This window comes from Gymnoscopelus braueri (genome assembly GCF_963280865.1).
Source record: "Gymnoscopelus braueri genome assembly, chromosome: 2".
NCBI classification, from domain to species: Eukaryota; Metazoa; Chordata; class Actinopteri; order Myctophiformes; family Myctophidae; genus Gymnoscopelus; species Gymnoscopelus braueri.
Genome location: NC_137604.1, coordinates 30958963 through 30974703, shown reverse-complemented (window position 1 = coordinate 30974703; position 15741 = coordinate 30958963). Strand labels below are relative to the sequence as shown.

The window sequence follows — 15741 nt, the reverse complement described above, 5'->3', positions numbered from 1 at the left end:
GATAGTGAAGGTGCAATTAAAAAAAGGCATGGGGAGCTAAAATGACTCATAACGGACAGAGCCGCCAAGGGAGGAGAGCAGAAAATAAACTGCATGATAGAGGCAAAAAGGAATGTGGTGAAGTACAGCTGGATAGACATGTTGGATATATAATGTTCCAACAGCAGAGCTAATAATAACTGCTTACTTCGCAAACTCAGGTTTTGCGCACACACACACACACACACACACACACACACACACACACACACACACACACACACACACACACACACGCACACGCACACGCACACGCACACGCACACACACACACACACACACAGAGTGCCAGAATAAAAGATGAAAGCCTGTTTAGTCAGCAGGAAATATTTGACAGCTGTATGTTGTCTCAAATAAATATTGATGTTTTAACATTTTGGATTAAGTGTCCAGTAAACTCAAAATCTAAAATAAGAAACAAACATCAAAATGTTAATTGAATACCTAACATGTCCTTTTAAAAAGTAACCAAATTGGTTTTGAGGCCTGTGACTATAACACACTTTGCACCAGGGTGTATGTGCACAAATGTGCGTACATTCTGTTCAGATGAATCAAGAAAGAACTAGAAAAAGTGCTCCTCGGAGCACAGGTCTCCGCCAGGTCAGGTAGGTTATTGTGGCCTCCTGGTGGCGCTATAATAGGCCCATGTGAAAAGGTAGCCATTTCTTCTTAGGCTTTGCACGGCAATCGGACACTGCATTCATGATTTGAGGCATTTTGTTCAAAAAAATGTGTTTTGCTAAATTAGACCTGCTGGTGGCGCTATAACAGGCCAATGTTAAAAGGGTGGAATTTTCTCCTCAACATAGTGTGAATGTGCGTGCAAATTTTGACCGCAATCGGATGCTGCGTTCATGATTTGCGGCATTTTGTTCAAAACAAGCCACTACTGCAGTGCAAACTTTAGATGTCAATCTTAGACAATCAGGATGGAATATGAAAAATCAAACACATCCGTCTTGATCACATGACTATCTTTAGGCTTAATAGCAAAAAAAGACTTTTTACATAAGTCGGCCTCCTGGTGGCGCTATAAAAGGCATATGTGAACAAGACCAGGAGACCTGGTTCTGCCAGACCCAGACTTCACATGACGTGTCAGCCTGTGTCTATGCCCATGTATGGACGAAAGGGGGACAGACTTTTATGGCTGGGGCCTAAGGACAAAGTGACCAAAACCAGTTTTTTGCCCATGTATGGAGAAAACAGGTACAAAACATGCCCATGTATGGACGAAAGGGGGACAGACTTTTATGGCTGGGGCCTAAGGACAAAGTGACCAAAACCTGTTTTTTGCCCATGTATGGAGAAAACAGGTACAAAACATACCCATGTATGGACGAAAGGGGGACAGACTTTTATGGCTGGGGCCTAAGGACAAAGTGACCATGCCCATGTATGGAGAAAACAGGTACAAAGCCTCATGTAAGCCAGACCCCCTGGGTCCGGCAAAAATGCAGGGCAAAGGTTTGTGTGTGGACAACAAAAGTTGTTTTCTCTCTATGAAAAATGTGCTCTACTCTAAGATTATGACAGAGGGCCCCATTCTCAGGCCAAAAATTCCCCGTTAAATCGGGATAATGGACCTGCGCCGCCCCAATAGGTTATTCTAGCACCTGCTCTACCCGTCACCATTATGCCGACGCCGTTATTTGCGCGTGGAGGTGTGCCTGTGGGCGTGTTGTTGCTATATCCCCCACATTGCAATTCTACAGACACACATGGGTACGGCTTGGGGACGGGGGATAGTGGATTCTAGAAGCACCCGCTGGTTTATAAAATCACCCGTCAAGTGCACACAGACACTACAATGGCTTTGTGCGTTGGACCATGAGCCGTGTTGCCAGCCTTGGAGAGAAATAAGCAACGCAGTCGCAGGTCTATGAAAACAAAAAGAAGCAACTCTAAGGCCACATGAGCACTTCAAACTACTAACTAGAGCTTTCATATCCCCTAAATATTTCAGCCTGGCTCGACTAATAATTGACAAATTAGACCCAGCCCAGCCCGTCAGTCATTTTTCTAAAGAAGCCTTATTTCTCATTAAATCTTGGTAATTCGTTAAGAACAGGAGTCATTCTACCCTAACAGTCTATATTTTATTTAAAAAACAGCTTGGAGCAAATAGGGCTATATAAATATATACACTGCCCCATAACCATTTTAAAAATGATTCTGGTTATTCTATGAAATATATGTTTTCATAGAATAACCGTAATCATTTTTGCAATGGAGAAATCACATCAAATGTTACCTTCTGGCCGCTGCCTGTGCTTTCATTTGAAGAAATAATCCAACATTTATTTTGAGGTGAAAAAGACATGAAGAAAGTTCTGAAGATCCATTATTTATGTCATGTTATGGTTTTTAAACTTTAAAGGGAGCTCTCTACTGCTGCGTCATGACAAGACAGTGATTGATTTGACCTAGGCTACTTTAGCGTTGCGCTGCCCTGTTGATTAATTATTTGGCATCAGCTGTGTAGGAATATATAACTATTTTAAATGGCTTTCATATACTCTTGGGGATCTGACTAATATGACAAGTTGCTTATTGTGAACACAATAGCCTACGCTACAAATTAATTAATATGTGAATTTATTTGGATGTAAAAAAAACTTAGACCCGGCTCAGCCGGTGCCGACGGGCCGGGTCGGGTCCCGTTGGGTTTGGGCTAAAATCTTAAGCACTTACATTTTTTATAAGATGATCGGATCATAGTGTGATTTTCATTTTGGCTGCTGTCTCATTAAACCCCTGCTGCGGGACGTGCGGGTCAATATTATATTATAGCCTATATTATATATATTAGCCTATATTATTATTATATTCCCCGCGTAAACGCTACGTTCATGACCCCCCAAAATAACCATATTTGAACTGGGGACCCCCCCATTTTGTTTGACTCGGTTCCACAGATAAATATTGTGAAAATAGCAGATCTACAAGCTCGCCAGGCGTTGGGTGCTCCATTGTGGTCTCGACCCACAGGTTGAGAACCACTGCATTAAGCTCCAAGCAAGTTACATGTCTAGTATGTTGTTGACCACGTAATGTAATGTTTTTGGTTTAGTGATAGGCTACTCCGTGGCGCGCGCGCGCCTCGATGTATGCTGTCCAAAATAACAGATCTGTAGCTGTCGACACGACATGACGCAGCGCCGTTGATAGCTTGTATGTCTGTTATTTTGGGTAGGCGACGCACATACGCATCGCAGCAATGTGTCTGGGTTTGAGAGGCTTTGATTGATGTAAACTTAAAGTTTAGCTCTGTTCGGGATTACTGAACAAAGGTGGATGATGAAAGATAACGGGGACAATATGGATGTAAGTTAACTTTAAAACTGCGTCACTTCAGAGGAAACTATGGAGCAACTTCAGAGATGTTTACACACCCCTGGAATCCATTAGAACGGTGGAAATAGAACGATAACAGCCAACGTGAGTACATAGGCTATAGTATAGACCTTTCCTAAAACTGTCCAATTTATTATACCCATGTGCTACTGTTTGTCTGTGTACCACGTAGGAGCGTTGTCGCAACATGATGTAATTAATTATTTGGGAGCAGCCAGTGTGCACCAATAGTATACATATTTTAAATGGCTTTCATATACTATTCCGGATCTGACTAATATGACAAGCTTATTGTGAACACAATAGGCTACAAATTAATATAAAAATGTATTTGGATTAAAAAAAAAGAAGGAAAACAAGCCCAATGTGGCTTATAATAATCAGACCAGGCAACAGTGCAGACAGGTAGATAGGCTAGAGCATATATTGGATCGGGATGACGGCTAGCGCAGTCTTCTCTTAAAGGCAATGGCTTCTGGCACGGTGATTGGTTTTATCATTGTAACGCCCAAACCACACCTATGCATAATGTAACGGGTAGCTCAGGTGTTTGGCGGGTGAGGGGGGTGCCATAGAATACCGAATTTTGCGGGGAAACGCCTCTTGCCTAGTCCGAAATCCCTAATTAGTGGTTTGTTCAAATCTGGCTCTGAATAGAGCCCTAAGTGCCAAAAACAGTTGCGGCAGTGAAACTTGGTGTTCCTTATTGTGTAGTCTACTCAAACAACAAGAAACAATCATGGCTAGTGATGGAGGCAGAAAACGATTGCGCACAAGGAAAGAATCTGTGGTTGAGGCCGCCCTCGTCAAGTGGATTGAAAATGCCTGGTTGCGTGTGTGTGTGTATACCTTTGCCATGACTTCAGGGACATAGGCAATGAGTATTTGGAGCTGTAGAGGACAGGTACCATTACTACGTCACCATTCAATTTAGTAAATGGTGCCTTCTTGGCCTTAGAGTCAAATTTGACCATCCATTGACCTGAAACACACATAAACACGTTTAAACTTTACACCAGCTGTACACACACAGTTGTGCACACACATACAGGGAAAGCATCTGTGGTTGAGGCTGCCCTCATCAAGTGGATTGATAATGCCTGGTCACATAATGTCCCTTGGTGAGGGAAAAGGCAGAAGAACTGGCAGCGAGCCAGGGAGGTGATTTCAAAGTTTCCATAGGCTGGTTTGAGCGATTTAAAAAGAGCAAACAACGTTTAAGAAGCTGCAGGGGGAAGCTGCTGAGGCTGACATGGTGTAATGCGATGAATGGCTTCCAGACCAGTGGGGGCAGATGAGAAAATAATACATGAAGCAAAACATTTGGAATGCCCATAAGAGTAGAATCTACGTATTTTCAAGCACTAACATAACCTGACGGCACCCTGACCTACGCAAATTAATAGTAGTATAGGACTATAGGGAAAACTGTTCTATTCATTATCTTATTTTCAAGTAATAAATACAAATGTCAATTTGTCATGCAGATCATGTAGTGATCTGCATGAGAAAAAAGGAAAAAGAAAACACATTTTGGATTGTTGTTGTGTGCCGGTTCGGCCTGGATCTGCAAGACCATGGGCTGCTGGTGCATCTGCTAGCAGCGATTTGCTCGAGCCGTTCAAACAACGTGAACTGAGATATATATATACTATATGATACTGTAGGCCCGTCTCCCTTTTCATGTTCTAGTCAGAAGTGCTGAAGGCTTTACAAGCAAGAGGCCTGTCTGTCCTGATGGACTAGAAGCACTCTTATTAAAAACTGCAGTAATAATGGTCATAACTGAGCCAATAGAGTACCGAAGTCCTGACGTCACTCGTTCATCCCCTGGGTTGCGGAAGTAATTTCTCTATGGAGAATAACATTGGGTCATCTTAGAATCGTCTCATATAAGAATTGTGGTCGAAAAATAAACAAACTGTCTCGGCGATATTGTCAGGGAGGTGGCTCTGTATCGTTTATGATAGTCAGTCACTCATATTTGATACAGTCTGTTTCTGGCGAAAATGTAACTAATTCGGCGGAAGTAACACTAGTGTTTTCTCACCGTCAGTTGATGCTTCATATCCATATGAGTCAATTCGCCGCGATCATTTGTTTATTTTTGGAACACAGTTCTTATTTGACGCGATATTAAAGACGTCAATGGGAATTCAGAATGGGGGGGGGGGACCACGACCCAGGTAGGATGCGTAAATTACGTCAGACTGCTGTTGTTATTAGGAAAGTAGTGGAGCTGGAATCTGTTAGGATTCCTCTTCTTTACTGTTATCAAACTTGGCAGACGGTTCTGTGGCTACGAAGCCACTTGTCACATGGCAGCATCTGAAACAGTCTGTGGTTGGGATGGCTAGGATCTTTGATAAGTCTGCAAGCTTTCTCCTCAAATCCTTATTTATTACTAGGCTTTGTGTTGAAATGTCTGACAACAAGGCACTTGTTGAAATGGCTAAAGCAAAAGGTATACATGAGCCTACATGGGCCTTAACAAGAGATAAGACCTACACAATGGGGTTATGAGCGTTGCATGTTTGGGTGACACATACAGATGCGCTCTCATGAGAAGCAAGAGGATGCCTGCAAAAAGCAATTTTACTCCCTGCTCCACCTGACACATGGGGGTTCACAAAACTGCTATTGTTTAGACCTGGTCTCTTTACTCCAGTTTGCGCTAAACCAAGATGATATCTTCAACACAGTCTGCTGGAAAAGAGGGAGTTATGGTATTTATACCCTGTCCCCCTCGCTTCCTCACCGCTAGCAAATATATCATGATAAGAAGACATTCCTACCACGTACTCTCTGCTACATCCTGACAGGACATACTGGAAATACATACAGTACTGTATAATGTATGATTGACCTTGAGTATGCACAGTGGACAAATAGCCCTTATCAAACACCTGTAGCATATCCAATTATACACTGTGAAAATCACACCATTTCCTTTCCTATTCATTGGCTATCTCGTCCTCTTTGCCTGGGCCCTATAACAATCGAATGTGGAACAATAGAAGACAGAACATTTTCTACTGGAATATGCTTTTTTGGACATTCTACATGACGCTATGAGGATTTTTTAAAAAAACCCTGAGATTTCATGGGGATGTTGCGAGTTTATTAACAGAGAACCTTTTCTCCACAGGACCTTTAAGATGATCTTACTCTTATTATGGGAGTTTGGCCTTTGCAGAGATGGGCAGCTTTTTGATGGGGTAACCTCTCAAAACAAACTAATCAGACTACTACTAGACCTCACAGCTAGGACTCACTCATCTAACCCCAGTTCATTATATGCTAGGGTGGGTACAGCAACTTGCAATGGGCCTGTTTTTTTTTCAAGATACTCAAGGGACCAGTGCCCATGTACCTGTCGAACTACTTCACTAGAGTGAGAAACGCCCACGGGCCCAACACCAGAGGGAGCTCCACTGATCTTGTTCCCACCAGATTCGGCACAAACATGGGGATGAATTCATTCTACTGTTATACCACCAAAATGTGGGATGCTCTACCAACAGCCATCACAAAATGTGACTCCCTACCCTCCTTCAAAACTGCCATAAAAGAGCACCTGTCTGCAATTTTCAACTTGACCTAGACAAGTCTTCTAGCTTGCCACTAGAAATTAGCCCCCCCCCAACACACACACACTGTTTTTCTGTAAATATACTTTTATTGCTCCAAGTAGGATTTGTTGTATAATATTGTATCTCTTTTTATGTCTTTAGTCTTGATGAATTGAATACATAGAAAACAAGTCCCCAGGGTATTTTCTATTATCCTTTTAGAATTATTGTATAACTAAAGTAGTAAGTAGTAAGTAGTAAGTTACTGTAATCAATTATTCTAGATTTGTATTCAAATTAAAACTGATGCTTTTTCTGTATCAAGTATCTACTTACCTTTTTTTTATTCAGCCCTTGATGTGAACGGTTGTAAATTAAACTTAAATGGTTATTCATAATGTTTTGGTATTTTTTATTATTATGATTATTTGTCAAGTTTGTGATAAATAAAGAGTCATTGTGATGCTTTGGAATTTTAACTTCTCCACTGTGAGTAACTAATTCAAAGGTGCATATAGTGATCATACACTGAGTGATTCATGTGACAACTTTAAGCTCTGTGGACGTTCAACAGAGCAAGGAAGAAGAGAGGGTTCTGGTCAGCCCATGAGCCCATCAGCTGACAACATTGCTTGAAGAAATCTCTAAATGAAGTATGCGCCTAATATGCACATTTGAACGAATATTCTCTAAGATTATCAATTTATTATTATTATTATAAACCAACGCCAACAAAAGCACTGATTTGTTCTTATAAAGCTTCTGACAATTAAAGTATAGTGGCAAAATATATTCTTGGGTATTAAGACCACCAAAGAGCCCCAAAATACACCGGGTTTCCAAACAATGAATTCATAAGTTGTTTTGTGATAAATGCAACAGCAGTGATACTCCGTTACTACGTGCAGGGTTGTGAGTTCAAATCTCAAATTGTCTTTTTTGTTTCTTCATCTTCTTCTGAAAGTCATCATCTTATCTTTATCTACTTAATTTGCATTGTAATCTTTTTCTGTGCTTGGACCCGGGCATTGTCGCTTGCGGCTATATTTGTTTTTGTATGTTGCTGCTTTTGCTCTCTCTTGGCTTGGTCTCATTTAGTAAAAGAAGTTTTAAATTTCAATGTGACTATAGTCAAATATAGGTTACACACACAAATGTGCGTGCACACACACACAAACAAACATGCACGCGCGCACACACGCACGCACGCACGCACGCACGCACGCACGCACGCACGCACGCACGCACGCACGCACGCACGCACGCACGCACGCACGCACGCGCACACACACACACACACACACACACACACACACACACACACACACACACACACACACACACACACACACACACACACACACACACACAAACAAACGTGCATGCAACACACACACACACACACACACACACACACACACACACACACACACACACACACACACACACACACACACACACACACACACACACACACACACACACACACACACACACACACAGACAGACAGACAGACAGACAGACACACACAGCATTAGTAGGGAGAAATGTATCAAGTTTGCCTGAATCTCAAATGGCCAGTGTTACGGCTGGAGGCTAACACTGCTCTGACAGTTCAATAGGCCAGTTATGAAGTAAATTCATTATTGAGAAATGTTTGGACTGTTATCATACCCTTGGCAGCGGTTCTTGTAAAACCCGTGGGTTGGAAGAAAAGCTTTATTCAGTCTAGTCTGCAGAACTCAATACAGAATGCACTGAAGCAATGCTCAAACACTGTTGAAGCATTACACCTTTTGAAGATAAACAAAAGTCAAGGAAGTTTGCACACAAAGTACTACATTAAAATATGTTTTGTTGTTGTTATGAGTAGGCTATAGAGAGATTCCTTGAAATCAGTACCTTGAAAGCAGCTGAGCTTCTAAAACAGCCGTGATATTTAAAAAAAGAAAAAAATCTTTGGGGCTTAGATCGATGTATGACACGCCAGGGAGCTCTGTCACATCATGCATGAGAATGGACTGGTAAGGCACCCAGCGCCTCTACTGAAGCAATCAGTAACCAGGCAAACTAAGACAACAGAAAGAGATGGAGAAGGAATGAGAGAGAGAGAGAGAGAGAGAGAGAGAGAGAGAGAAAGAGAGAGAGAGAGAGAGAGAGAAAGAGAGAGAGAGAGAGAGAAAGAGAGAGAGAGAGAGAGAGAGAGAGAGAGAGAGAGAGAGAGAGAGAGAGAGAGAGAGAGAGAGAGAGAGAGAGAGAGATAGAGAGAGAGAGAACACACCCTTGATGTGTATCAAGGGTGTGTTTCTTCACCTCTTTATCCTCCACTGGAAGTTCACAAGGCACCCCCCCCCTCCCCCCAAAGAAAAAATAGATGAGAGCATTGGAGCATAAATTAAAAGTTTTGCCCTAAATTTCTAATGTGTGAATTTCATAGGAAAGAAATTCTCTGTAACACTTCATTACTGTTTTCTCCATGTACAGTAAAAATATTGCTCACATCTACCATGCAGGACTTCGGATCTGAAGTTGTGCAATCAATGCGTGGAGGAGAGCTCTGAAGCCATTGGTTTAAATGTCCTTTTTGTGCCACTAAAACGCTTAAAATAATCTAATATGCACCAACTACTCTAACGCAAGTCTCAGGGAGAGGTTGAAGAGGTCCCTGAACGGGACAGCAAGTTGCGCCAGCACACACCCTCAGCATCCGAAAGTTTATGCTTTCATGCCCCACTCGGTGGTGATTGGCGTGTCCGAGGGCAGCGAAGAGCAGTCTAGCCCGGAAATTTATGTCTGAGCAATTAAGTTTTGATCGACGAATGCTTCACCAAACCGTCTGAGCTGGACCTTTCCCCCTGGGTACTGATGCCAAAACCTGGTCTGCGAGACTGTCCATGGCCAATTGGCCATTCATTCTCTGGCTCTGCTTTCAGCACTATCAAGAAAAGAGCTATGATGGCCTCCAGCCACTATTCACACACAATTTATACACCACTGGCTCTCAAATGTTTTAATTTCAAGGATTGCCATAACTCTTAGAGTTACAGAATGGTAAGAGTCCATATGGAACTTCTTAAAGAACCCTGAACCCTACTTTGAGAACCACTGATTTATACACAGAAATGTATGTCAACATGAGTTTACAAAGCCTTTATTATATCATGAATAATCCTTCTCTTTTTATGTATTCATTATTTATAAATCTGATCATTCTCCATTTACATTTTTATAATGTTTTCCTGATCCACATAGAGTGGTCTACATATTTCCATTCCTGAGATATGGCTGATAATAGCATTTTAATCTTGACCTACCCTTGATCTATTTGAGTAATTGATTTGTTGATTGAATATTTTTGTGACATATTTTTTAAAGTACAAACTAAAAAGACAGCAAATGAATGAGATACAAAAAAAGCAAAGGCTTGTTTCCACAACTGGAAAAAACAACAGACCTTAATCCTTCTCCCATTCACTACATCAACTATCACACACAAAAATTCAAACGTTACTCACATTTTAACAAATGGGTCAGAGTAGCCGTTGGAGTCCATGGCAGCCAGATGAGCACAGCGTATGATGCCCACCATTAGGCTGCTCTTCTCTGGGATATAGCACAGTGACACCAGTATACGTCCACGCTGGGGAAAGAGACATCAACATAACATTGAGACCTGAGGCCGATCCGATCAAAAAACACATCAAGAGATATCTTGCCTAATAACTTTTCAAGTATGTAACTGTTATTTGGGTATTTGTTGAATTTGACTGGACAATTAGATTAGATTTTATAATGTTAATTTATCTTTTTGTATTAATTTAAAATGTTATTTTATTGTTATTTTTTTTACTTTAATTTGTATTTTTAGTTGTACATTTGTATTGTATTTGCTTTGTTCAGGACCCAAGACTAGAGGCTCATTCATGTGTCTCTAATGGGGATCCAATAAACATAAACATAATCTATACAAATGCCATGTAAATCAGTAGTTCTTTTTTGTGCAGTCAAAATGATATGTATTTGGCCGCAGACCCCCATCTGGAAAATGTTTTGCCAGGGACCCCCCCCCCCCAGAAGAGAAGATTTGTGTTAAAAACATCTAAATTAACACTTTCAAGATTTTTCAAAAAAGTTCAAAAATAGCAGATGTACAAGCCCGGCTTTAATGGGTTAAGCTATCGTCGCTGTCGGTGGAAACCTTGTATGTTCAAAAAAAGAAAAAGAAAAAAGAACTTATGTTCCAAAGTAGCTAATAGTCATAAGCTCTAATTAATACATTTTTGTGTTGTTTCAAACTGATACAACCCACAGACAAACTTAAAGGGATACTTCACTTTCGGGCCGGGGACACATTTAAAAAAAATATTAAAAATAAATGAAAAAAGTTATGGAAAATTCATGGCCCCCTCACACATTAGTAGGACACTCTAATGCGTGAGGGGGCCATGAATTTTCCATAACTTTTTTCATTTATTTTTAATATTTTTTTTAAATGTGTCGGCGGCCCGGAAGTGAAGTATCCCTTTAATCACTTTCACTTTCCCTTTCAAAATGTTTCAAAAATAGCAAGAATTTTAGATCGGCTATCTTTTGCGCGACACTGTTGTACGATGTAATGTTAAGAAAAAACATAAACATTTGAAATATGGAGATCTAATTGTTTTGCCCCACGGGTAAAAATGTGGTTTCTCCTCCACAGAATCTGTCATTCCTGTGGTAATCAATTCCAACAGAAACACACACACAGTTTTTCTTTGTTTTTTTGTTGTTGTTTTTTTCCCCAAACATTCAATAAGAAATAAAAGTAAATGTAACAGATGTATAATTGATTAACACGACTCAGAGCCCTATTTAGACGATCTATGGTGCAGGGCGTAGCAGAACACAGGGCGCAGCAGAACGCAGGGCACAATTGTGTCAGGGGTGTCTCCTGGGCATTAACTGGGCACAAAGTGGGGCACACGACACAAAGGGGTTCTATTTAGATTCTGAATTAGTCATTGTTGTGTTTGGGCATGACATAAATTAGACCAATCAGAGCGTAGTGTCCGATTCCCTTTAAGAGTTTGCTGTGCCTTCATCATAGAAGTGCATTGTTATTTAGCAAGTTAGAGGAGACGCAAACACTTTGGTTACCGCTGAGGAAAACTTGCATTGGACCATCTATGGGAGCAGCATTAAAAAGGTGATATAATGATGTCAGGAGATGCGGGGGAAACAAAAGCTCTCTGCATACCGAATCACATGGAAAAGAGAGGTGGACCAAACCACCTCCTCATGTCCAAGGGACATCTACACCTATAATTAGTTCAGTCAGATAACTCACTAATAGATTGAACCAATATTATAGAATGAGAATACAAGTGTGGATGTAATATTTTATGTTGGCATTCAGGCTCTCTCTCCATTTTTCTCCCTGCTCAGCACAATTAGACAACCATCATTAACCATTAAGAGCAGGGAGATAGATATACAATAATAACCCCACATGGGGAACAGAACCAATAGCAGAGCCCACTGGTGGTGCTGGGGTGGCGGTGGGAGCAAACAACCAGAACACACAAAGCGGAAGGAACACAGATTTAGGTGAGCTTAAATAACCCGCTCAATTGATCAGCTGATTGCCACGTCAGTGTATGACGTATGGGTCTTGCATGATGCTGTATACAGCCACATAGTAATGAGCATGCATGTAACCTCTCAAGCGTATACTGCCTGAACTAACCTCGCAGGCTACGTATCATTCCTACTCTGTGTCTCTTTGTTTCACTACACCCTAAAGAAGGCGCAAGCCGACACGTGTTGGTATATTTTGATGTCTTTAGCCTAAATAATGTATTATAAAAGCCCCTTTACTTATAAAATACACCTTAAGTGCCTGGACCTGGATTTTGTATGCCTGTTTGACATCATTTTTCATCTCTTCTGAATATATTCCCTTCCATGAGCACCAGTGGTCACAAACTCCAAATATGGAGTGTGTTGTCTAACCTCAAAGTGTCTTCGTGGCACCAGGCGCAAACAAATCAGTCAGCTCCATATATGGGCACAAAAGCGGTTATGCCCATTTATGGGCATATACTGATGACATAAGGGATCTCCATACACAGTATGGACATAAAAGGGACAAGTACTGACGGATACGAAGATCTCCATATATTGTCATTGTCACATTCTATCACCATTAAAGTGTAGGCAGGCTACTTACTGATATAAATGCATCTCTTTTTGTCTCCCTTTCTCTCCCCCTCTCCCTCCCCACAGCTCATCTTTGGAGACGTGTAGTAGCGGCAACCTTTTGTTTTGTTTCTTATTCATTTGGTTAATGGAAAATCAAGTCTAAAAAAATCAATCTACCATTTGAGCACATAACGATTAAAGTTTTTTTGTGGTAGTTTACCATATAATGGCAAATTGGCTGATGCCAACGGACACTCGCCCTATAGCATAAGGATCATACTGACCTGGGCTATATTATAGCCCAGATCATTCATTATTATTTCAAATTCAATGCAGTCTCTAAGAATGGTCATTCAAATTGTTGAACTTTAGTATAGTGTTGAAATTAAATGGATTTTGATTGCAATCAGCGTGTGTGCACTGTGAACCCACCTAGGCGTGACTTAATCCAAATAATGCACTCTCGAAGGATATATCTGCACCGTAGAGAAATTACCACTTCACACTTTAAAAAAAATCATCCTATAATTGGTCTGTGTCTCAGAAGAGGGCTGTGTGTGGACAGTTCAGTAACTTGCCTACCAGTGACATCAAACATACACTTTATGCATACATGAATATTCCCAGCACAATTCCATTCCAATCAAGCTATGCGTTTTTGAGATGATGTTGTTATTGAACGGTTGGACGATGCATGTGAAACTGAAAATATTCACATCAAACCTTGTGTGACGTAGTGGAAGCAATTATTTGCAACTGACAAAACAAAATTCCTTTACTTTCCACTTTAACTACCTAACTAACTAACCGTTAAATTAATCTAGTCAGAGATGGAACACTATTATGATCCAAAATGATGATGAGAAAGAAGATCCGATCAGTGCAACCAGGGTGGGGAATAATTGGAAAGCTGCTCGCTTTTTCTGAACTTCACTGGTTTCACTGATTTATTAAAAGTACATGTCATTCAAATACACAGCCGGTGATTAAAATCAGATAATTAAAACCAGGCGGGAAGGTGGGTCTATTAGAATTCCCAGAAAGATAAGAAAATTCATTAGATTTTCAGATGAGAAAAAGCAAATTACCAATCAGCCTCCCCCCACCCCTTTGCTTCAAACAATGCTAATGGCATTGTTAATAATAGCTCTAATGAAAAGTCTTACCTCTTCTTCTGCTATGGGTGCTCCCTGCTCCACAGTCTGATTGTTGCCATCTTTATTCTAAGAGACAGACACAGAGAGCGAGAGAGCGAGAGAGAGAGAGAGAGAGAGAGAGAGAGAGAGAGAGAGAGATGCAAACATACAAGATAGAGACAAAGAGAGGAAGAGACAGGAAGAGATCGAGAAGTTTATTCCATAGGCCAACATCACTTACATATAGAAATGGAACATACAGTATGACAAGCACACATTCAGTATGATTGTAGTGACACACACACACACACACACACACACACACACACACACACACACACACACACACACACACACACACACACACACACACACACACACACACACACACACACACACACACACACACACACACACACACACACACACACACACACACACACACACACACACACACTGTATCTACCTGTGGTGCAATTCTCTCCAGTCCCATATTGTATCTCTTGTTCTCCCCCTCTTTCACTTTCTTCAAGGCCACCCTCACTTCTCCAATAAACTCATTTCGACCAAGTCTGTCCATGTCACATACACACAGTCTACACGCACACGCACACGCACACACACCAAGGATACACACCAAGAATAGAAAGAAAACAGCTGAGTGAGTGCAAAGAGCCAGGTGGACTCCATTACATCATGTAGCAGTGTGAAACAGGCTTAGATTAAACCATGTTTTCCTTCCAACGTGAAGCTGTAAACTGTCGGCTCCACTGTGTGTCTGTCTCATTGCAACAGGAGAGAAATCCTTTGCAAACAAAGGGTGAAAGAAAAAAAGAAAAACCTTGTGAAATGCAACACATCCAACGTCATGAATCCTCGCATCCCTATTCTAGGCATGTCAAAAATAGGCAATGTGTTAAGAATATCAGATCTACAAGTTGTGAGCTTGTAGATTGGCCATTTTCTGCGAAGAGATTTGGTGTAGAAGGAACAAAGGAGGGGGTCATGTATAGACCACAGGAGGTCCACTGGTCAATGAAGTACAGTATATAGGGTTTAAGTCAGCGGTCTTCAACTAGGTCAAGGACCCCTTAGCAGAGAGAGAGATGAAGCAGGGACCCCCACTACATATTATTATAACATTATGTTGCAGATTAAACCATGTCATAGATTTCATAAATAGCTTCATAGACTTGTTTGACAGCACTATCATCGAGTAGGATTCCTGTTAATGTGTATTTTCAGACAGTTAACCACTTAAACCCTCAATGCTTCGAAAACTTGTACTTGATCTGCTCTTTTCCCCCCTACACCAAACCTCTTTGACGAAAATAGCCGATCTACAAGCTCACAAGATCTGCTATTGGCTAATATTCCCCTCAGAAAAGGAATTCTTGGGTTCAAGTGGTTAATGTAAAAAAAACAAGTTCCTATCACACAAACATTTGGTGGC

At 41.1% G+C, this 15741-nt stretch overlaps 1 protein-coding gene across 1 annotated transcript in view; it reads right to left on the bottom strand.

Moving 5' to 3' along the window:
• The window catches only part of doc2g (double C2-like domains, gamma), a 40462-nt gene that overhangs the window by 7521 nt on the left and 17200 nt on the right, over positions 1-15741 (bottom strand). The window contains exons 6-8 of the mRNA XM_080444520.1: positions 14755-14884; positions 14319-14375; positions 10488-10612 (exon numbers count right to left, since the gene is read on the bottom strand). Coding sequence (XP_080300646.1) covers positions 10488-10612; positions 14319-14375; positions 14755-14884 — 312 coding nt within the window. The remainder of the gene's footprint in view (positions 1-10487; positions 10613-14318; positions 14376-14754; positions 14885-15741) is intronic.